General features: G+C 39.2%; 1 protein-coding gene across 1 annotated transcript in view; it reads right to left on the bottom strand.

The window, feature by feature from the left end:
• Positions 1-4,986: 4,986 nt before the first annotated feature.
• RND3 (Rho family GTPase 3) overlaps positions 4,987-22,627 on the bottom strand; it is a 20,161-nt gene continuing 2,520 nt past the window's right edge. The window contains exons 3-5 of the mRNA XM_008583602.1: positions 11,665-11,774; positions 8,457-8,591; positions 4,987-7,053 (exon numbers count right to left, since the gene is read on the bottom strand). Coding sequence (XP_008581824.1) covers positions 6,802-7,053; positions 8,457-8,591; positions 11,665-11,774 — 497 coding nt within the window. The 3' untranslated portion in view covers positions 4,987-6,801. The remainder of the gene's footprint in view (positions 7,054-8,456; positions 8,592-11,664; positions 11,775-22,627) is intronic.

The following is a 22,627-nucleotide window of genomic DNA, read 5'->3' on the forward strand; positions in this document are numbered from 1 at the left end:
ACATCTGGATTTAGAGGAAACCGCACATTACACTCCCATTAAATGGCAAACACACAGTAACAGGGCTTTCTCATGCTGTAGCCTGCTTGCTGGCCAAGGTCTAGGAGGACAGTGACTCAGGAATCTGAAGGTTGAGGTATGTTCTCTGCTATTAGCTTAGCAACCTCAGGCAGATCCTTGACTGTAACTGGGCTTCCAGTTTCTTCTTTGTAAAATAGAGTAGTTGTACACAGGAATTCCTAACTTGGTACCAGATTCATGAATGAACATCAAGGTAAGCCTATGAACTTTCTAAAATTGCATGTAAAATATTATGGTGATATGAGTGCACACATTTACACAATTTTTAAGAAAAAGGGTTTAAAGCTTTCATTGAATTTTAAAAAAAAAAAAAACTAATGTAAAACACATTAAAAAGGTAAAGAAACTCTTGAATAATTAGCTTTTGATATCCCTTTCCCTTATAAAATTTCTACACTTCTAAGAAAACTTTTAAAACTGCTTTTAGCCTAGAATATTTTCTTTTTTCTCTGATTGTCAGTTTCCCCCCTCATCGCTTACCTCCTCATGATACTTTAAATATCTACGGGCATACATATCTGTGTCAGCACAGGTTAAACATCTTCTATATTATCTGAATCTGAAGCTAGGTCTTTCACTTCTCTAAACTCCAACCAGAGTTATTGTATTCATGCTCATAGTAAATATTGAATGCAAATTTTTATAGATTTATTTTATCCTAGAACTCTGGCTATTTCCCCTCAAATACTCTATGCCTCTTAGGACTAGGGTCATAAATACCATCTATCCCAAAGTCACTCAGGAGGTGGACAATAGCAAGACTGTTTACTAGGAATGTTCACATAATAGGCCAAAAGGGTGAGATGATAGTCCTGGAATTTTGGGGAAACCCAGTGAAAAGAAAGTGAAGATTTCTGACACTCACCAGAGGTATCAGGTAGGTCATTCCTAAAAGGAGTAGCCTGGCTTTGTGGTAGCAACTCTATGAGCAAAGCCATTGCCTCCTAACCTAAAGAAGCTAAACCTAAGGGATAAGGGAAGAAGAGAGTTTTGTTTGGCATACCTGCATTACTTTCCTGTTGTTCCTGTAACAAATGATTGCAAACTTAGTGGCTTAAAACACAAATTTACTATCTTACAATTCTTGTGGTTAAAAGTCTAAAATAGGTCTGCAGGACTGCATTGCTTCCAGAGACTTTGAAAAAGAATACCTTTCCTTGACTTTTCCAGCTTCCAGAGGCCAGGGACATCCTTTGGCTCGTGGCCCCTTCATCCACCTTGAAAGCCAGCAGCATAGTATCATCAAATCTCCTTTTTCACAGTCCTTCTGCCTGAGCCTCCATTGTCACATTGCCCCTGGCTGACTCTGACTCCTCCCATGTACCTCTTATAAAAACTTGTGATTACACAGGGCCCACCTGGAAAACCCAGAATAATCTTCCCATCTCAATATCTTTAACTGGATCACATGTGCAAAGTCTTCTCTGCCATATGAGGCAACATTTACTGTTACTGGGATTAGGAGGTGGACATACTTGGGGAGCCATTATTCAGCCTGCCACCACAATACCTTACATTAGCTGGCGTCGAAAAAGAGTTGTGTTCATGGCTGTTATGTACAGAGAAGGAAGGGGACCGGACCCCCCTTCCACAATGAGGCACATCGTGCCAGTGCCTTGGAGCCCACCCAGGGACCCGAGGTATGGAGCTGGGGACCAGACCCCCCTCCCACAAATAGGCACACTGCCAGGGCCTTAGGGCCCTCCTGGGATCCCAAGGTATGGAGTGGGGACCAGATATTTCCCACAGCCAGGCACGCTGCCAGCACAAAAGAGCATGACAAAAACATCACCTCCATGTGGGTGGCCCACCTCAGCCACCACTATAACCATGGCTGCCATGAAAGTGGCTAGACATCACAACTACCATGCAGATGGTCCACCAGCCACTGTAGTGCATTGATACAAAGAGAGTCATGAGCAGAGACCAAAGGAAAGAATAGGATGTCTCTCTCTCCAGAGCCCATTCCAGAGTGACAGAAGAAGCAGCTGCTCTATGATAAAACTGGGGGACCTGAACACACCTTTCAGCATTGGACAGATCATCTAGGCAACAAATCAACAGAGTAACCATTATTCCTTCAGAAGGAGAGAAGAAATGTAGGATAATTAGAGCGGGGAGGGGGGAGGGAGAGGGGGATAGGGAGAGATTGGACAAGGGTCATTGAGAATAATTACGATTTGTAACAATATGTATGCTAGTAATATTGATTTGATCAACATATATCAATGTTGAACCACCAAAATTTGTATAATCAATTTTGATTCAATAAAAATAAAAAAAAGAAATACATATTTTTAATATTAGATAACTAGTGATTCTCCATCTTCAACCAAAGTGCTTTTGTAATTACCTTGGTTTTTTGTCATCTCCTGAGAATTAATTTTATTTTTATAATTTGAATTTTATTTCATTTATTTCAAACTTTATTGCAATCTCTTTTTCAATATGCTCAACAATTGAAGATTCACAGAAGAAAGTGCAAATCTATGGCAAAGCCAGTCCATTTTACAACAAATGGATGACTGTTTGGGAGCTGTTTGTGCTCAGTTGTAAAATGTTTTCCCCTACTGGGCTTCTAACCAACACAAAACGCTTTATTTTTATTGTACAAATACTACAGTGATGACTGACAACCCTGTCATTCATGTTGCTCTTCTACAATCGCCATAAATGGACCTTGGCCATTAGCATGCACTTGAAAATTCCTTTTGCATCATCACATGATTATGTGGTGCAATTTTGACAACCCTGTCATTCATGTTGCTCTTCTACAATCGCCATAAATGGACCCTGGCCATTAGCATGCACTTGAAAATTCCTTTTGCATCATCACATGATTATGTGGTGCAATTTATGTGGCTATTACATTGGTGTACCTGGCTACACATTGCAATATTTACCATCAGCCCAATATCTATGATTTAGTTAATGTCAATGGGGATCAAAATCAGACCTGAGGCATTGCACTTTGTTTCTGACCATCTTTCTCTACTAAATTATAACCCCCCCAGGACCAGAGATTGTGTTCTATTCATTATTATGTGTCAAACTTACAAAAGTGCTGGGCATGTAGCAGGCACTCAATAAATATTTGGTGAGTAGAAAAAAATGAGGCATTGCACTTTGTTTCTGACCATCTTTCTCTACTAAATTATAACCCCCCAGGACCAGAGATTGTGTTCTATTCATTATTATGTGTCAAAATTACAAAAGTGCTGGGCATGTAGCAGGCACTCAATAAATATTTGGTGAGTAGAAAAAAATGACAAAAATAAAAACGGTGAGGTTTAGAACAGAATGCTGATGTCAAAATAATACATCAAAGAGAGGATCAGCAATTTTAACAGTTTCAGGAGTCTTAGAGGATGAGGTCACGTTAAAAAATTTCTTCTAATAAAATAACTCCTTGGGTTATTTCTATGTTTGCACTTAAGACACATTCCCTATAAAACTAGAATCTTCTAAGCAACTATTGCTGGAAAAGATTAATAAAGGTGAGAGAGACATAGTTAAAGCCTGACTCAGAGTTTGAAAACTGTCTTTCAGTATTTAAAAAGGCATTGATCATGATCATTAATCAATAGAAAGGAATGTTCATGGAATGCTTAGAAGAAATGTGTTTGCTAAGGCAAAAAGTCAGAGAAAAGGCAAGCATACATGCCCAAGGTTGAAAACAAACTTTTTTCTTTTTGCTTCAACAAATTAAAGCTGCTGGAAGAGAACAATTGACCAGAGGGCAACATTACTGTACAACCTACAAAATACTGCCACGGTCAGCAGAAACTCAGGGGGTTTTTTGTTGTTGTTGTTGTTTTTTTTAATTCTCTGCACTGGCAGACTGTTGACAAATGAGTTTCATGCAAGCCTGACTTAGACATTATGCTTAGAAGTTGCTCAACATCAAGCATTTGGTAAGTACTTTTATTTCCTTTACTATGTGATGACAGCAAGAGTTACAAACATTTTCAGTAAATCCCTGTGCTTGTAACATTTTTTAATAAGGCTATCCCATAATGTCAATGCTCTTTAATTCATTCACTCATGCTAGATCCTCTGGTTTTCCCTTTGCTTTGTGCTTCTGAGGATTATTTCCAAGCAAATAACTATACCTCAAAGATTTCTAAAGCCACTAAAAAAAAAAAAAAGCCACAAGGATTGTTTTATATGAAGTGACTTAGCTGTGTAGAAAGCATCGTTGAGTTTTAAAGTCCCACATGGAATATATTTCGGACATTTATGTAAAACTTATGTGTGAGAATTTTAGCTGAAGATTGAGAATACTGGGTTTATGGGGACACAGGCCTCCCTCTATCTTAAGCTATTCCATACTTACTTTACAACTTTCAGGTCACTGGGGAAACCTATATCATGTTGTCCTATGTTATTTAAAGATGCTACAACCATAAACAAGACTATTTTTGTTTTGCTTTTTTTTCCTTTTACTAATTGTTGTGATAGCTGGGTGCTGGGTCATAAACACAGTTGCCTGATATGAACAGACACCTGTCTTGAAAGGTGGATGGATGGATTAAGGACCACAGCTCGGGACCCAAAGGGCAGAGATGCAAAGTAGGCACACATTAAAATTAAACCTGTGACATGAGACTGCATAATATCGTTTCTTATTAAAGGCTTCAAGGAGTTTCCATATTTTCTATAAGTTAATCCTAGGAAATATCCTGACTCTTTCTGTACAGCATCAAATCACTTACTCTAATTATGTTCCATTTTCTCCTTGTGATTTGAAATCATCATGAAAACCTTTTATATACGCAGATTTATCTTTCCCTGGAAAATTACTACTACTGCCAAGAATCAAAAACTTCCAAAGCCTACTAGTAGTTCAGGAAATGTTAGGCCAGATTTTGTAATCATCTCAATTAAAGAACAAAGCTAAACAGCTAAATCAGGAAGTATTTAATAAAAGACAGATTACATTTAGACAAATACATGGTTACTTTTTTATTTGAAGAAAAAAAAGTATATTTTAATAAATACTGCGGAAACATTTACCAAACAAACATACAAAGTGACTTCAACATTTAAAAAAATGCAACGAAAGTTCTGCTTTATAACAGTTATAACTTATTTTCTTTTTACAATATTTAAATACAGAAAGCACTTGCCAGCTATTTTGTAATACTGCCCAAAGCATAACGCTGCATCAATCAAAGCATATTATGTTGGTAAAATGTCTGTATTTTATGGGAAATGACTGGAATGGTATTTTCTTGCAGAGACAAAACAAAGTGCTTGTAAGACATAGAACTGAGTGTTGTAATCTCCTCTCCTGCCACAATTTAATGGGAGCACAGCTTCAACACTTCAAAAATGAAGCATTATCATTGGAAAGAAAGCTTGTTTTCAACAAGCACCAACAATAAATTGGTCAGATCTGGTTTCTTCTCTGAAAGAATCTCTAAAAGGAACTGGTCAAAAAATATCTGTAAATTATTTTAAATGCTGATTATTTTATATAACAACAGCAATCAAGTGTTGAACATGGACATTGGCTGAATCTGGTTAAGTGAGGTTTAGCAATCACTCTCTAAAAATGCCCTAATATTTCATCACAACTGATATATAATTTTCTGCTAGGAATTCTCTAAAGCTTGGATAAGCAGATCTTTCTCTTATCAATGTTCATTTAAAGAAAGTGAAATAAACCAACAGATCATCAGATGTTGCCAATTTTGGAGATTCATCCCCAAATAATAGTTCTTTTGCTTCGTATTTTTTGGTAACCTAATTCCAGACAGCTTTACTCACAAACTGTGCTTTCTGCTACTGTTCCTTCATTCATTACCTCTTCTCATGAAAACAGTACCTACATTTTTTCCCCCATGGATCATTCTATGACGTCAAACCAAGACACCTTTCATTTGACTTTGCATTTTTATCAATGATGGCAAAAAAATCACACATTCTTTTCTAAACAGCCCACAAAAATATTACATTGAGCAATTTACCACTTTTTAATGACGATCACAATGATGAACAGAACCATCAGACTGAATAAAACTCGACACTTTTTTCTATTTGATCTACATGATCTTTGTAGCGCTCGACTATGCATCTTGCAAGATGCAAAAGTCTTTCTTTAGAACCATCTCGCTCAGCTATCTTCAGGAAGGCAAGATTTCAAAGCCTCATAAAGTTCTCCTCTGGATATCCCATGGGTCCTGATACAATTTCCATTTTAATGATGAGCTAGGAGGAAATTAGATCACATCCTCTAGAAAACTAAACGCTAAGGTCACAGTGCCAGTTCCCCAGTGAGGACGGTATATTAATATATACTTTTTGTAAGGGAGATTAAAACATTTAAGGATTAAATCAGAGATCCATGAGTAGACTATAACAACAACAACAAAAAACCAAAAACAAAACAAAAATGCAAGCACCATTCAGAGTGTGATTCTTCTTCTTGTAGGTACTCGCATTTCGCTTCATCTCCTCCAGCCCATTTGTATCTCTCTTTTTTGGCATATTTTCAAGTCACATTTCAAAACTCTTCAATGTATTCACTTCTCATCACTCGGTCTACATGCCGAACCTAAGGACAGGATTCCAAAAAGATGAGTATCCTTCCAAATGCCTCCTAAGCCTCCGGTATGCATGACTTTGGCTGTGTGCCTTGTTCAGACTTCACCTTTTTGTTTTGCTGTTGCTGTTTTTACACTCAGTTCCCTTGTCTTTGTGAAGGTGACGAAAGACTCACATCACAGTACAGCTCTTCGCTTTGTCCTTTCGTAAGTCTGTAGCAACTGCCGAGAGTTCTGGTCTGCTAGGCATGTGTGAGATCCGCTTTGTGGCCCTCTGTGATTTGTTCCTCTTAACGTTTTTATTTGTCTTATTTACACACGCCAAGGTGGCAACGTGAAAAATGTCTCTGACGCTATTTTCTGACTGTAAAGCTGAGCATTCAATGTAAGTAGCTGCTCCAATCTGTTTGGCCATATTTGCCCCCTGAGAAGACAAGAAAGAATTAATCAGCAATAAGACTTTGGGGAAAAATTATAGTGTCTTCTAATATCACAAACTAACACTGCATTGCAAAATGTTTTCTAATAAGTTAACTGAATTTTCCAAGTGTTGTTGCAAAAAAAAAAAGTTTTTAATTTGAACTGCCTTAAGTATTACTTCTTAAATATTTGCAGTCAAGATCCAGTCCTAAGATGCTCAATTATCATTACTCAGTGGATACTGCTAGAGCTTACCATAGACGCTAAAGAAGAATCTAATGTCACCGAGTCATTAATAAACAAGGGCCCTGATCATCAAATACTTAATATGAGGTGATTCAATGAAGTAAGAGAGGCTCTGAGAAGGTGATTCATCCTCACTATCAACTGTAACCAAGAGTAACTGGTTTCTTAGGTCTTTCATGGTCACAGCAAAGAATAGAATTACTCAGAAAATCTTATTATTAGAATAAATCAACTGAAGATCATGAACACACAGTCTGCATTTTCCACACAGCTCTGGCAGGGGCAATTTGGCCTCAAGAGCCTGTTTAAGCTCCTCGTGGGGCACTCAATTTCTCTTTTCTTCAGTGAAAATAGCACTCCAGACTAGTCAATAGATTGCACAAAAAACAGGAACAATGAATGGAATTTAAAATCAATTTTGAAATTTATGTGATTGTGCCTTAGAGCCAAAATAAGTTGAGAAAAGGAATGATACTATTAGGACATCTACTACTTCATGAAATACAAAATACGTAATTTCTGAGTGTGGACCATCCTACCAGTATACACAGTAAGAAGCATGTGATCATCAACTGAAATGGCTTGTTTGAATAACCACATTTTTGTTAATTAGAAATGCCAGATAAAGAAGACTGCAATATTTAAGATGATGAAAACTAAACAAAGTTGTAGCTATTTCAACACGAACCCTTTCTAGAATCTGGCTGTGGATTTTTAGAGAATGAACTTCTGAAATTGATTATCCCTTCTAAATACTTGGGAGAAATGCCTACAGAAATAATGAATCTCTAAAAGATGGTTTTATGGAGTGTTCTACTTTACTGGCAACAGCCTTTTCTAGTATGTTATTGTGCTGCTGAGGGTAAAATAAGATTATTTCTCTTAAAGACTTACTGATTTTGACCACATTCTTCTTCAATCTATTTAACTTTAAACCCAGTGAAAGTTGCAGAGACATGCAAGGGTAGCATATGATCAACTGTTTATGTATTCAAATATCACATGATTACAGTACTAAATGACAGAACATTTCACATTTCACAGTTGACCACTGGCTGAGCCTTTAGAAAAGCAGCTAATTTTTACTTTATTTATCACAAGTGATATTCCATTTCTTTCACTTTTTAAAAATTTCCTTTTGCACACTGACTACATACATACCTGGTCATATGACACTGGTGTCTGCCTGTGATTTGAGAGCTCTACTAATGTACTAACATCTGTCCGAAGATCAGATTTGCAGCCAACCAACAGCATTTTGGTGTTGGGACAAAACTCCTGGATTTCACCTTTCCACTACAAGAAAAAAAATGAAAAATTAACAGAGCGCTGGTGTCCAAATAATGAGAACAATTTCTTCACTGGCAGACACTAGAACTGAAAATCAAAAAAAGGCATTAAAAAGAGACTGTCACTTCAGATGACAATGCAAACTTGCATTTATCTCCTAAGTAGATATTAAATTTTACTACTTTTTAAAGTGGATCCATTAGGGAATGCTTATGTATATTATTACCAATTCTTCCTCTCTATGACTCATCTGTCCCTACTGCAAGAGACTTGTTGGGTGTTGTTGGAAGGTAGCTTCAACAATTTCTTAATTATTGGAGTATCTCTGAAATATAAAAGAGCCTTAAAAATAATTATATGTCCTAACGAGTGACTACATCTGCAGATATGTTGAGCTGGTACTTCCCAGCTAGAAGGCTGGGAATAAGGAAAGCCAACACTAAGCACAGGTGTGTATTCACTGATTCCATCTGGAAATACTGAAGCATTCTACCATGTGCTGGAGGCTCTACTTAGGTACCTGAGATAAAGTTAATAAAACAGAATGTCCCACCTTCAAGGAGCTTCCATTTTAGTGGCTGAATCCACACAGACCATTGACATTTGCAATAGACTATCTCTTGAGCTATCAGGAAGACATCTGGTCCTCCAGCTCATATGTTTTTGAGTTAGTTTTTAAGTTACATAACTGTTAAATATTTCAATATAGTCTGATTTTGCTAGCTATTTCGTGACCTAACAAGAATTACTGGAACCTCCAGGAATGCCTGGTGGAGTATTCCAACTGTCCTCTTTAAGAGCAAGCAGATGACTTTTTGCAATTTCATTTCTTCAAGCTTCAGCTCCCTCAGGATGGGAGTCTGGGGTTCAGAGTGTTCACATAGCTCTCAGAGAAGGGGGACTAGAAGGCCGAGATGGAGAAGCATGCCTGACCCTCTCTGCCCACATTCACAAGTGTGTTAAGTGCTCTGCTCAATATTGTGATGCTAACAAAGATGCTGAAGATCTAGCTGTGTCTTCCAGAAAGGAATTCACAGAATAGCAGGGGTGATGAAGTCATGTATATAAGTATAATATTAGATAAGAAGGACATCCTGCAAGAATAACTTAAAAGACCACTACAGGAGGTATCTCCAGATATAGAGGTGTACTTTGGGCAATGAACTCTAGTCCAAAGTACACCAGTGGATTAAAGGGAGCAACACATGTCCCATAAGAGCCTGTTTTCTCCACTGATTGCTTCCTCCCTCTCTCCTTCCTTCCCTCCCTTCTTTCCTTCCTTCCATCCAGAATCATTTAGGAACATCTACCATGTGCTAGGTGGCACTGGAGTTAGAACTGGAAGATGAATTGAAAAAAGAATAAGAAATCTTTCCTGCTTTAAGTCACTCTAACCTCTTTGATATTCAAGGACTTAAGGGATTCAATTAATCAAGAACCACAGCAGGGGGTATCATGAGCTTCAAACCTCACATGAATATAAAACCAATCATTAATATCTACACGGCCAAAGTCACTATTCATTTGGTCTTAGAAGACAAAAGCAAAATAAAACAGGAGAAAGCCTTTTCATCATAAATTATGCATAACCTGATACTACAACATCAAGTAAAAACCCCAGCAAACAAGCAACCTCTTTTATCTACAGACAGAACTAGACATGTTGTTATGTTGTTCTTCAGCTGTGTAATGATTTTGGCCTCCCTCTGCATGTCTAGCAATTGTTTACAAGCATTAAAGACAGGAAAAGTGTATTCTTGCCTAAATCTGACAACATTAGCATTAGCATTATTTGTGTTAGATATACATTACTCAAAATTGAAAGGAGTTAAAAAATGAAAAAAAAGCCTTTGATCTATTAAGAAAGTCTTATTTCATTGAACTGTGTTTGTAATGTTTAGTAAAGACAGGGGGATGATTATACTTCAAACCCTAATTCCATAATGACACACAGCCAAGCAGTCATATATAACAGGAGAATATAAACTAATAAAAATACACAAAATACAATCATATATAGTAGGAGAACATAAACTAATAAAACCACACAAAATATAAATTCCACTAAAAATGAAAACCAAAAACCAACCCAGGCTGACTACCTGGATGTTTCTCTTTCTCAACTGCTACTCACACTTGATTGGCCACATAGGTTACACTCAGCTGACACTGCCTTGTTACCAGCCACATCCTGTGTCTAAGCCTTAGTGCATGGAGAAAAGGGGGTGCTCCACCAAGGGTCTGATTCTGAAACCCCATAGTACTGAGGAACAGGACTGAGAAAATAGTGAGTGGCTAATAAATGCTGATTCATCTGCTAGCGCGAGCCACTGGAGGCCAACAAGTGCCCCTCCCTCCCACTGACCTCCCTAGGACTTGTGACCCATCCTGCAGCAGCAACCCTGCCTCTTGACCGTCCCTGGGTCCTTCCATCCAGAGCTTCCTCACGTCCCTTCTCCACCTACAGAACCTAACTTACCTTTGCCTCCAGAAACCAGGTATTTGTTATAATTCATAACATGTTTACAGCTACTATTTTTATTAGCATTTGACATATACCTGATCATAATTTACATTGTCCCACGTCTGGAACACCCCTCTATTCCTCCTATACTAGTTCCATTTCTGTTTCTCATTAATAACATTATAACTGAAACACAGCTTCTTTATTAAAATAGCTACTATTGCATTCACTTTGATATCTGAACTGAGGTCAAATGAAATCTGTAAACCAAGGTGCAATCTGTCTGGTAAATGAAAGAAGGAAGACATGAAATAAGGAAGGACTGAAAATAGTTGTGTTTGATGACTGTCATATCTATTTTCAGTTGTATCATTTTCTTCCAAAGGACAAACACGGAGGTTCTTAAAGGGTATTTTGTTTCAGAGCTTTATGAAATAAAATTTCATCATCAAAACTAATGACTGCTTTGGCGTGAGAGTGTCCTTTCCAGTGTTTTATAATTAGAAAACAAAAGACAGGGAATTAACTAGAGTCTTTGAACTCCTCAGCCAAGCACATGTCTGCATTTGATATACTGTCCAGCACTTAGCCAGGCCATCATTCCTCAGCACTTGCCTTTTTTAGGACACTGTCCAGAGTCTCTGGTCTACTGATGTCAAAGCAAATCAGCACGGCGTCCGAATCTGGGTAAGAGAGGGGGCGGACGTTGTCGTAGTAAGGAGAACCTGAGAAGAAACAAAGATGTACAAGTTTTCAGATGAAAATCCCCTTTGTCATGCATTAACTCTACCCTTTTGAGTTAAATCCCTTGACTGTCACACTGCAGCCCCAACCTTCTTTCGCCCAATTTTTGGAAGAGAATGCAAACAAACACTCAAAAGGTGGGTTAGTAATAGTAATATATTTGTTCCTACCAGAAGATGAATAAGCCTCAATGCTTCTGACCTGAATTCAAGGGGAAGGTCAGGATCTTAAGGTGAAATGAGCCCAAAGGCACCTGGGTAAAGTTGGAAAGCCCCTGGGGCCAGGTTGCCTTGAGCGCAAATCTGTTTCTACCACTAAGTAACAGGGGCGGGGGAAGCTTTAGGACTCTGTGCCTCTGATTCTTCACTCACATATCTACCTGTGATGAAATAAACCTAGGCAGTACCTGGCATTTAGTAAGTGATCACTAAGTACTGACTATGGTTATTATGGTTGTGTTGCCACTATTGTTAAAAGCCGAGTGGTAGCAAGCACCTTAAAGTTACTTCTTGGGAAAGACCCAAACTCAAGACCAGTCTGAGAGAGAGATGGGGGTATACAGGCTCAGCAATGCAAGGGAACCACAGTAAAATACATCAGCGCCACCCTATCTCCAAGTTACAAATTGAGATAAGCCATTGACCTTTGAGCTTGCTTACTTAAACTTATCCCCAAACCCTATACAGACTTTCTTCCTGTTACAACAAGAATGTAATAAATGTCATATTGGATCATGTCACTTTTTTACACTCTTTTACTCCCTTGAGAGTGACACTGAGTTATGATCCAAGGATCTTAGCTTGAGTTAAATCCAGGGTATCCTAAAGGTTCAAGCCACCAGCCAATTCGTTTAACCACAGAACCCTCTAGTTGTTTAGGAAGTGTCTTCTATTCCTTTAAGAATTCCAAAGGACAGGCAGTTACATGAAGACAATAATCATAAAGTGGTATGACTATAAATCTAAATACAAGCTTGTCAATTGCCACTTTTTTTAAGAAACTGTTTTCGGTATACTGACATTTCACAAGAATAACATGAAAATCTTTTCACCACGCAAATACAGGCACACATATATATTTGATTCCAGAGTAGAGAAAGAAAATCTAAACCACTAAAGTCTTTTTGAAACCGTATTTCGTTTTGACATCACTTTCTATCTCTAGCAGAAAAACATGACATGTCGTTCCCTGATACATCAAAACCTCAATAGGCAAAGTCAGGATGAGAGAAAGACTAAAAAAAAAGTTTTAAAATCATCTTTTGCATTTCTACCAAAACAAAACTTTTTAGGAGTCTGTTCTTCTGATCTAGAAGCTACTGTGGTAACCCTCATCAGGAATCAGGACCCTGATGCAGCAGAGGCCGACAACTGAAAGATATTTCCCCAAAGCTTGAAGGGTCTAGAGTTGAAGAAGTCAAGTCATTTTAAATAGTAAAGTATATTAGAATGAAACTGTCTCTGAAAATGACAAGCTGTGGGTACCTTTTCCGCCATTTAAAGAAATCTGAGGTTAAGAGAATAATTCACAAGTAGTTCCCTCATTTCAGCAATTTTGAGAGGCATCACAGATGAGATGTCTTAACACTATATGTGGATATTATTGGTATTTCCATATCAGATCTGTGAAGTTCAGACTTTCTCAATTGTAACCTTTCCTGTTTCTGTGTCCAAAGTCTAACTTCAACACAGCTCCCTCCGTAAACATTTGGATATCTCTTTCCAAACAGGCAGAAAATTCCAGACTATAGGGTGGAAATCTAAATACTGGACATGTACGTGAGGGGTTCCCTCTGCTTTTCAAAGTCAACAAGAAATGACCTGACCCCAGACACATAAAAGTCAGAAGTGCCAGCAGTTAGGATGGTCAGAAGCCTAGGCAGGCTTCAGAAATCTCCTTTCTTAGAAATCACATTAGGGAAGACAACTCTCTCACTGTGGATACTTTCCAGCCTCCAGCAGAACTGAGCTTTAAGGATGGGCATCTCCAGGTGCCTTGCTTTTTCAGGACATGTAAGATATGAGAGGACTCACTGCTTATCTCGTATCTAAGATTATATGACAATGGAGACCATCTTTTTCCAAATCCAAAAATTAGAAAAGGTGATTGAAGAAATACAAAGAGGCTAAAATAGTTTAATTAAAATTGGGACTACCAGGGAAACCCAGGGGAATGATCTCAACATTCAGGTCACCACGTGTCTGCAGAGAAACCATCCCCCCTCCCCTTTGTGGACCTCTTTTCCCTTCCCCCACCCATCTATGGCCACAAAGGGGATCTGGCTTTGTGTTCAGCCCTCTGTCACCCGCCAGAGAATCCTACTTACTAAAATTAAGTGGGCCAGCTTCTGTGCTGAGTGGCTATATCCAAATACCTGCAAAATTTAGATTCTGGACTAATTTTAAAATGAAATAGATTTTCTCAAGTTAAACCGAATTGTCACCGAAGATGGTTTCTGCTTTTGTTTTTGTCTGGTTCAACAGTTTAAGTGAAAATACATATGTAGTATAAGGTTTCATGAGCAATAAAACCTCCATGCATGTGGAGGTAGAGAGGTAATTTTTAAGAGCTTAACAAGATCTAATTAGGAATGACACTTTGATCCCATCCTATTACTTCTGCTAATGAACAGTGCTGCTTTTAGATGAACAAGAATGTCCAGAGGTACTAATAACAGATCCCCACATTTATTAGTTATAGATATAAAATATCTGACCACCAACAAGAGTAATTTGCCATTACAAATAATAATTATATAATTATAGTTTTTGATAGGTTAAGGTTAAAATGTGTTTTTGGTAGAAAAATCTATTGTTTCTGCTTTTTCACAGTTAAAAAAAAAGCTATTGTAGAACTATAAAAGAACCGTCCTACCAGGAAAGATCTAACAGTTCATCAGCTAAGTAAGATCTTCGGGTTAAAAAAAAAAAAAAAAATACTGCGTAGGTTTACAATGTTTACTCTGTGTTTAAGGACTTTGAATTCTTCCCTATTCAGCCCAAGCTTGCACTAAGGGAGTAAGGCGAGCAAAGCTGGAGAGCACATGGTGTAATCACAAGCATGCGTGGGATAACTCACAAGCCAAGAGAAAAGGAGGAGGAATTCCAGGAATGCTTCTGTGAAGTGAGAAGCAAGATGGGAGGCAGAAGTGACCCCAAAGGAAGGAGCCAATAGTAAGCCCATAAAGCAGGAGCAATACCTGCCCCTGACTGCTTTATCCCTCCAGAAATGTCTTACAACACCCTGTAAAGCCAAACAGCAAAAAAATGAACTCCTATGTTTTTTTTTAACGATGCATCTGAAATGCTTCCAGGGTGCCCACTGCAAAACTAAATACAACTCAAGAAAGAGAGCAGAACATTTTTTACTATGTAAGAAAGTATTAAACTTTAACTGCAATATAGAGTAGGTACTAATGTACGTGTGGTATGTACTCTAGCACCTAAGAATGTACTGCACTTAAAGTCCAATAAATCTAGGTACTGAGCTTTGCTTGTCAAATAAAACTTTCTCAGCATGTGGAATAGGCTTCATGCATATGGAAATTCTCAGATGCAGCATCTCTCTTTTACATGAAACTTAAGCCCACAGCACTGTTCTAAGGTCCTTCTAAGTAATCTACCAGACCTTCAAAGAGAAAACTTTAGAAAACTCTATAGAGAGAGGAAAAAAAAAAAAAAAAAGCAAACTACACTACATACACACAAAATGCGTCCACCCCACCCCCAAATATAGTTGAAGGACTTTTGCTGGGGTATAGATTGGAATAAGTTTACATTTCGGATTCTCTAAGTTGTTCAAGTTTGGCAAACATCAGCAAAACTCTAAAAGGCTTTTGAAATTTTAGGTCTACCCATCTTTGTCTTCATGATCATTAATTCTGAGTGAGAGCAAAATTTCCAGCCCAAGAATAGTCACCAAGCGCCTCACCCAGAAACTAATTCTTCAGACACATACCTGCCTGCTGAAGTCACCCTTTTGCAAAGATAGAACACACCATATATGCACATAATTAAATGTATATGTAAGAAGATTCATGCCCAAAAGGGAGGCTTTATGGAACTTTTTGCAAAATCAGCTCAAACACTATGAGGCTTTAGAGGAGTTTGAGAACCGACAACACTTCTTGTTGAATATTTCATAAATGTAATGTAACTTCTTTTACTGCAGCCTTAATTCGAAAAGCTTAACTTTCTCCCCTATAAGAAATCCCTATAAAGAACAATAAGTTAGGGATATTGCATATTTTTTTCAGACAAAATATATTAACTTTTATTTTTAGTGACCACCAATAGCACATCTGTACTGAACAGCAGCTAATATGTGAGGCTGCTGAGACTGCATGATCTGCCCAATTATTACAAAACTGCATTTCCTCACGCCATCTCTAATCAGAGTGAAAGCTTTAAATTGACAGCAATCTCAAGAATGTGAATCAAGTCTGGGTAGAATTTTTGTATCTGACTCAGTACAAGACTCTCTTTAACTCATTTTCCAAGTGGACTGTACTAAAAATACCATGTTCCCAAATATGCAGCCAACATTTTGTTTGTTTCTTCTATATATTCATATTAATAGGAATTATGAACAAATCTTATGGAAATTTGTGAGCATTTGTGTTGCTATAAAAATAGAATCTATATTTTCTATTTCCAGGGGCAATACAGATACATAGCCTGATAGAAAGTCAGACAGGTAGAAATAAAATTGCTATTTTGGGGCTTTAACTAAAGCTTTAGCTTTAAACTCCTAACCTTATTGAGATAGTTAGAAATACATAAAAATAAAAGTATTTTACTGACAGTGGAATATTGATAAGTCATAGAGCTTTAGGGATAAGAGTATACATGTACAATTTTTTTTAAAAATTGCATTATCATTCAGTAACAGATTGAAGTTTTTATGTTTCATATGATACTTAAGAGTCAGACTTTTTTTTTTTCCTTTTTATCTTTTTTACTGACCGGTAACGGGATCGCAACCCTCGGTGTCGCGCCCGCACCACGCTCAGCCAGTGAGCGGGAACCGGTCTCCACATGGGATCCGAACCCTCGGCGGGAGCACTGCAGCGCTCTCAAGCGGCGCACTCTCCAGTGTGCCACCGGGCCGGCCCAAGAGTCAGACTTTTTGGAGTGAGGTCCTAGAGGTAAATTTGCCTTTCCACATATTATGTCAACAAGCTCATTTTTCAAAACCAATGTGCATAACACCTGGTCAGACTTTTGAGGCAGCTTACATTCCACATCAATAAAATTTCTGTTTTGCCAAAGGGCACTCCACGAAAGTTGCCAATATGTAGTAACTGAGAAGGACAACAGAAAATGACTGAGGCACAGCTAATGCATTTGGCACAGCCCACCAGACACCATGAGCTAACTGGAGAAACTTTCCTTAGTGTTATATTTACATGCAAAAAACCCCCCTGGATTAATGAGGAAACATCTGGTTATTTCAGGTGCCATCAGAATGACCAGTCTGGATGCCTCATCGAAATGTGCAATGTAGCAAGAAACCAGATTGGAAAAAACCCAGCACCACATGGGGTTAAAAAAAAAAAAAAATCTAGAGACAGATGTAGACCTAGAAAGGGAATTCATACCTCCTCTTCCCTTTTCTGGGAGGTTCCATGGTTTAAATGGAAATCGTTGCATGATAGACAAATCTCTAAATGCAGTTTTCAATGTGTGAAAATTCAAGTTAAGAATTGAACCTGGTTTTGAAATCCTGAACACCTGGTTTTCTGCAGTGATGTTCTTGATATTCACATCACAAATATCCATGCTTCTTTGGGTGCTTTGTAAATTCTTATCCTCTCCCTAATTTAAGTTGGAATTTTCAACTTTCAGAATCTTGTTTTCCCTGAAAGCCATTAAACGGAGGCATGTTTCCAAGTGGGAGGTATGTTAAAGGCATCTTAAGAATTGAGTCAACTTCTAGAGAAGGGAAAGAATTGTGGTGGGCTTTAATGAGCACTGAGTCATGAGTCAGAGGGCTGAAGCTGGCCATGTGGTCTTCAGTGACTCTTTAGATCTTGTTGCTGCTAGATGAATCCAGCTTTGGGTCCTGTGGGTATTCACAGAAGGATCCCAGAGGAAGAATTCCCTATCCTGTTCAAATTCCAGTCCACGGGCATCTTCTCCTATCTAAACTCCTGACACTTGATCTAGGCTCCTACTTTGATTTCTAAGTTACTTTGAGAAAGCCTGCGTGTTTTTAACTTTATGGTCACCTATATTTTCACCACTTTTGTTTGTCCTGTCACCCTACCTAGACTGTGAATACCTTGAGGGCAGAAGCTGCTCCTGCCAAGCTCTGTACCCCGCTGCTGGGTCCCAAAGCATCTAGCGGAGTCTATGCACACAGAACACCCTAATACATGTTTACTGGCTTTATAATCATTCCTATATGTCTTACCGAGCTGTATTAGTTTCTGTGTTAGATCACAAAAAGGGGGGACCCATGATCTCTTTTTAAGCAGCTTTTCTGGATTAATGATATACTAATCTCCAGTACTGACAAAACATTTCTATCCCTGTTAAGGAATATTTCATCAGAGTGCTTGTCATAAAGACAGTCTTCAAAACTTGATGTATAAGCTATAAATATAACAATGTAGTTAGACTTATGCTTATAGAGGTGTTTGTGCTCAAAGTAAGGCCACGAGGTAATTAAGATTTTTTCTTTCCTCCCTTTTCCTGTAAGTATAAAATGTAAAGAATACTACATTCTGTGTTAGTAATGCCAAACACTAATACAAGAAGTACTAACTTTAGCATTCAGGACCTGAAAGAAGCTTGTACCATGACAAGTTTCAAGAGTGTTCATGAGGCAATAGTATAGTTATTGTGGGTTATTTCAGCAGCTGAATTGAATATTAAAAGTAATAATATGCCTTAAATAAAATGAGCTTTAACTTGCCTTGGTTAAAAGCTGGTATGAATGAGTATTACTCCCTAAATCATATGTGCTGAAATTACACTGCAATCAAATCTCTTTGGAAAAGATATGGTGATCCTCAAATGACTAAGTTTCTATTATTAGTAGGCATTTGGCTTCATGCTACAAATTGCTTCTATGCTTGGCAAATATCGCAGATTTTGAAGCACAAGATATTAAAACTACTTTGGTCTCACTTACTTTAAAATATTGAAATCATTACCTATTGTTTTGCAGAAACTCATTGAGAGAATTTGAAAATCATTAGGAGCTTTTCTACAGCTATTAATAAAAATGTTCATTTTATAATGAAAAAGGAATATTTCTCAATAAAATGAAGAAATTATGGAGGTTACCTTAAAAAAATTCCCCCTTTTGATGATTCATGCAGCATTTTTTTTAAAAAGTTTTGTTTATTTTTAGGGGGCTGGAGTACTTTAAGCAGTCATAAGAAATCAGCTGGCAAAGTGCCATTTGTGGTTGCTTTAACTGGTGTGTGCAGTGACGTGGGGAGCTGTTTCCTACCTGAGGACGACCTAGAGGCTCTGTAAGCACTAAGGATGCCTGACAAGGGAAATACACTGCAAGCAGGTAGAACAGGGCAACTAAGTTCAAGAACTTGACAAAACTGGTCTCAACATAGGTTGGCAATGAGCTACACTAATCTCCCCACTGCCCCACCAGGACTGTATCCTTCTTAGGGGCAGGACCATGTTTTAACTAACACTGCCATCTCTAAGGCCTGACAGAGGGCCTGCTCATAGTAGATGCAGAAGAAAGGGAGAGAAGGAGGAAAACAGAGAGAACGGATGAAAATGTTAAGTTTCTGTGCCTCAAAAGGTGGGAAATGAGTGATTTCCTTCCCTTTTGGTACAAAGAGACCCCATTCATCCCATTCATCCACTTTCACTACGTGTTCTTTCCCACATCCAAGTTGGCAGTGTTTTGTCTCTGCATGATTACATGACTGCTGAGGGGAAAAGTAGACCCCTTATGAGCTGTCCATGTTCAGAGGCCAGATAAGAGAACTGCTCCTGTCTCCTAAATGGGTGCCCCTCTGCTGGGAAGCTAAGTAGGACAGGAGTAGCATTCAAAGGACAAAGCTTGTGCTCTCTCTCCTCCTATGTAAAGGTTAGGTACACCACTTTTTCCTCTCCTTATAAATCTCTTTCACAGAGTTCTAGGAGGGAAGAAAAAAAATCTAACATTTAGGACTTTGCAGACTTGGCTTGGATCTTCTCACCAGAGTTAAATTGATAGCAGTGGGAAAAAATAAATTTATCAAGAGGCATAAGGCATATGGAATTGTTTTCACAACCTGAATTAAACAAATGTCTTAGTGGGCAAAGAAAATGTCAAACATCTGTCAAAAAACAATCCTGTGCAGAAATTTGCCATTAAAAGCTCAGAATAAAATGGAAAAATGTTAAAGATACTTGAAATAATTAGTTACTGATGCAATGGATCCTGCTATATGTGTTTTACTCATGAATGACAAACCACTTTTGGTGGAAACAGGCTATTGTTAGAATTTATGCAGTGCTTGGTGACTGTTTAATTACCTAACATTTCACCTCACGAACAACATAATGAAATTTGAAATAATTCCCTTATGCCTCTTCTTCCATTTTATACATCTAAATTCTAAGATTTCATTACTGAAAATGTTACAATAAAATATTTTTTATCACAGTTTTCAAACTTTTATATTTTAGTTAAACATGCATAGATTTTTGTTTCATTAAATAAAAATACAGGTGATTATTTCACTACAGACTTCATTTCAGGCAATTATCTTTAATTTGGTGAAAGGCAATGTTTATAAAGTTGACATTCTTCATGCATAGGTAATTCAGTGGTAAGAAATGTCAAGGAACCTCATCTCCTTGGAAACTATGCATATCATTATTCATTTCTTCATTCATCAGATTTTATTGGATGACTATGTGTGCAAGGCATTGTGCTATGTGTGCAGAGACTATGAACTGTAGAGTTTTGATGAATTACTTGAAAATATCTGAAGTGATATTTATCTGCACATTCGAAGGACAGCCTCCAACTATAAACTGCCCACATTTTGTTTGTTTTATTTTCTAGCCTTCAGAAAACAATGTGCCTTTTCTCTCCTAAAAAAAAAAAAAAAAAGAAAGAAAAGAAAAATCAATTTAGCCCTTTGGGCACCTAATCTAAAATCTCAGTTGGTGGTCCTGTGACTCTTGAGGCTTGAGACAAGAAATGTATAACCCAGCATTCCTCTAAGCCTACCCATTCCCCCTCCCTACCCAGATGAGTCTCATTCCTAAATCCACCAGGAAGCCTGGCTCTGCCCAGAATCTGGCTTGCTTTGTAGACTGTGAAAACCCCAGCATGGAATGCCAGATCCACTGGGACTAAGAGCAGACGCCAACTAACATCCTGGGAAACAAAAAGACTTGCCTGTCTCGCTGTACTAAAGCCAAGAAGTGTACAGCCAGGAGAGATCCTGCACATTATCTGGCTCAGTGTCCTCTTTTTACAGATGATGAAAATGAGACACAGGGAGGGAGGGGATTTGCACACAGAAATCCGTGGTAATCGGAAGCTAAGATCTAAACACAATTTTGTATCGACAACTGTACCAGACCCACTGCCCCACGCCACACCTCAATAATTCTTACCATGCATTAGATCCAAACAGGTTGGGGAGGGGAGAGGAAAGGGAGTACTGGTACTAATTATCGGTACCACACCAAGCTGTCCTTTCTGCTGGGCATAACAAATACTGTGATATGTCTGGAAATTAGAGCCTCTTAAGTACTACGCTGTGTGATAATTCTGATCATACGAACTATTGAAATAAGAAGCCAATAGAATTCCGTCTATCAACACCTCTATAGTTTCGAGTCTGTGTGTGCAATCCCCAACACAAAACCCGCGAGGTCCTGGTTCTGCAGCCATTGTCGAAGCTCTAGGAAAAGCCTGACCCTCCTGCGAGAAGCAAAATCTGCCCTTCTAACTGCAGCAGTCTGGCACCGACCATGAGAGGCGCTCGTGCGAGACTCCTCGCTTGCCTTTGTGCAGGGACTGCCTCTGGCGACCCTGTCAGTCCGGTCCCTTCCTCTTGCTTTCTAATTCCTGGCGTCCCTCTGGGGCTCCAGAGGTTCAAGCCCAGGGTTGTAAGAAGCTCGCAGAATCACCTCCACGAAGCCACTCCCAGCTGAGCGCGGCTCCACCTCGGGGCTTCCCCGCCTGACAGCAAAATCTGCGTGTTGGCACTTGTGCGTTCCTCCTCGCTAGTTTCACCCCGGATTTGGCTCGGTGCACCAGCAGCCCAGCTCCCTGCTGAACTCCCAGCCCCAAGCGCAAGGTCTTTACCCTTCCTTCCCGGTGGCTCCTGCTCCTCCAGAAGCGACACCCTTCTTGGAAAAGGCCCTCCCTTGCTGCCCAGCACCGCTGGCCAGGGTGGCGGGTGACTAAGTCCCAGCCCGAGATTCCAGGTGGTGCCCCCGCCCCCGCCGCTCTTGACCTGGCCCAAACCCCTAACTCAGACCGGGGCTGGAAGGAAGCCTTCCCTCCGGCGGGGTACGTGGCCCTCCCTACCACCGCGCTGCGCGCCAGGTAGGTGGGTGGGCGATGGGAGAGCAATAGCCCGGCCTTGAACTCCGGACCCTTGAAAATAACGCACCACGGCGCCAATAATTCAAGTGGACGGGAAGGTCAAAGGCGAATAGTGCTGCCCGCGGCCATGCAGGGAGGAGGAGGGTGATGCAATAGTGGTCAAGGGGGATTGGCATGGTGAAAAGAAAACGGCGTGATCACTGGGGGGCGGGCGAAGAGGAGGCTCGGTGCGGGCGGACGGCGGCGCGGAGGGGAGGCCCAGCGGCGGGCTGCCCGGCCTCTGCGCCACCTGCTGTACGGC

The sequence above is a fragment of the Galeopterus variegatus genome, unplaced genomic scaffold (assembly GCF_000696425.1).
Source record: "Galeopterus variegatus unplaced genomic scaffold, G_variegatus-3.0.2 Scaffold2975, whole genome shotgun sequence".
In the NCBI taxonomy this organism is placed as follows: Eukaryota; Metazoa; Chordata; class Mammalia; order Dermoptera; family Cynocephalidae; genus Galeopterus; species Galeopterus variegatus.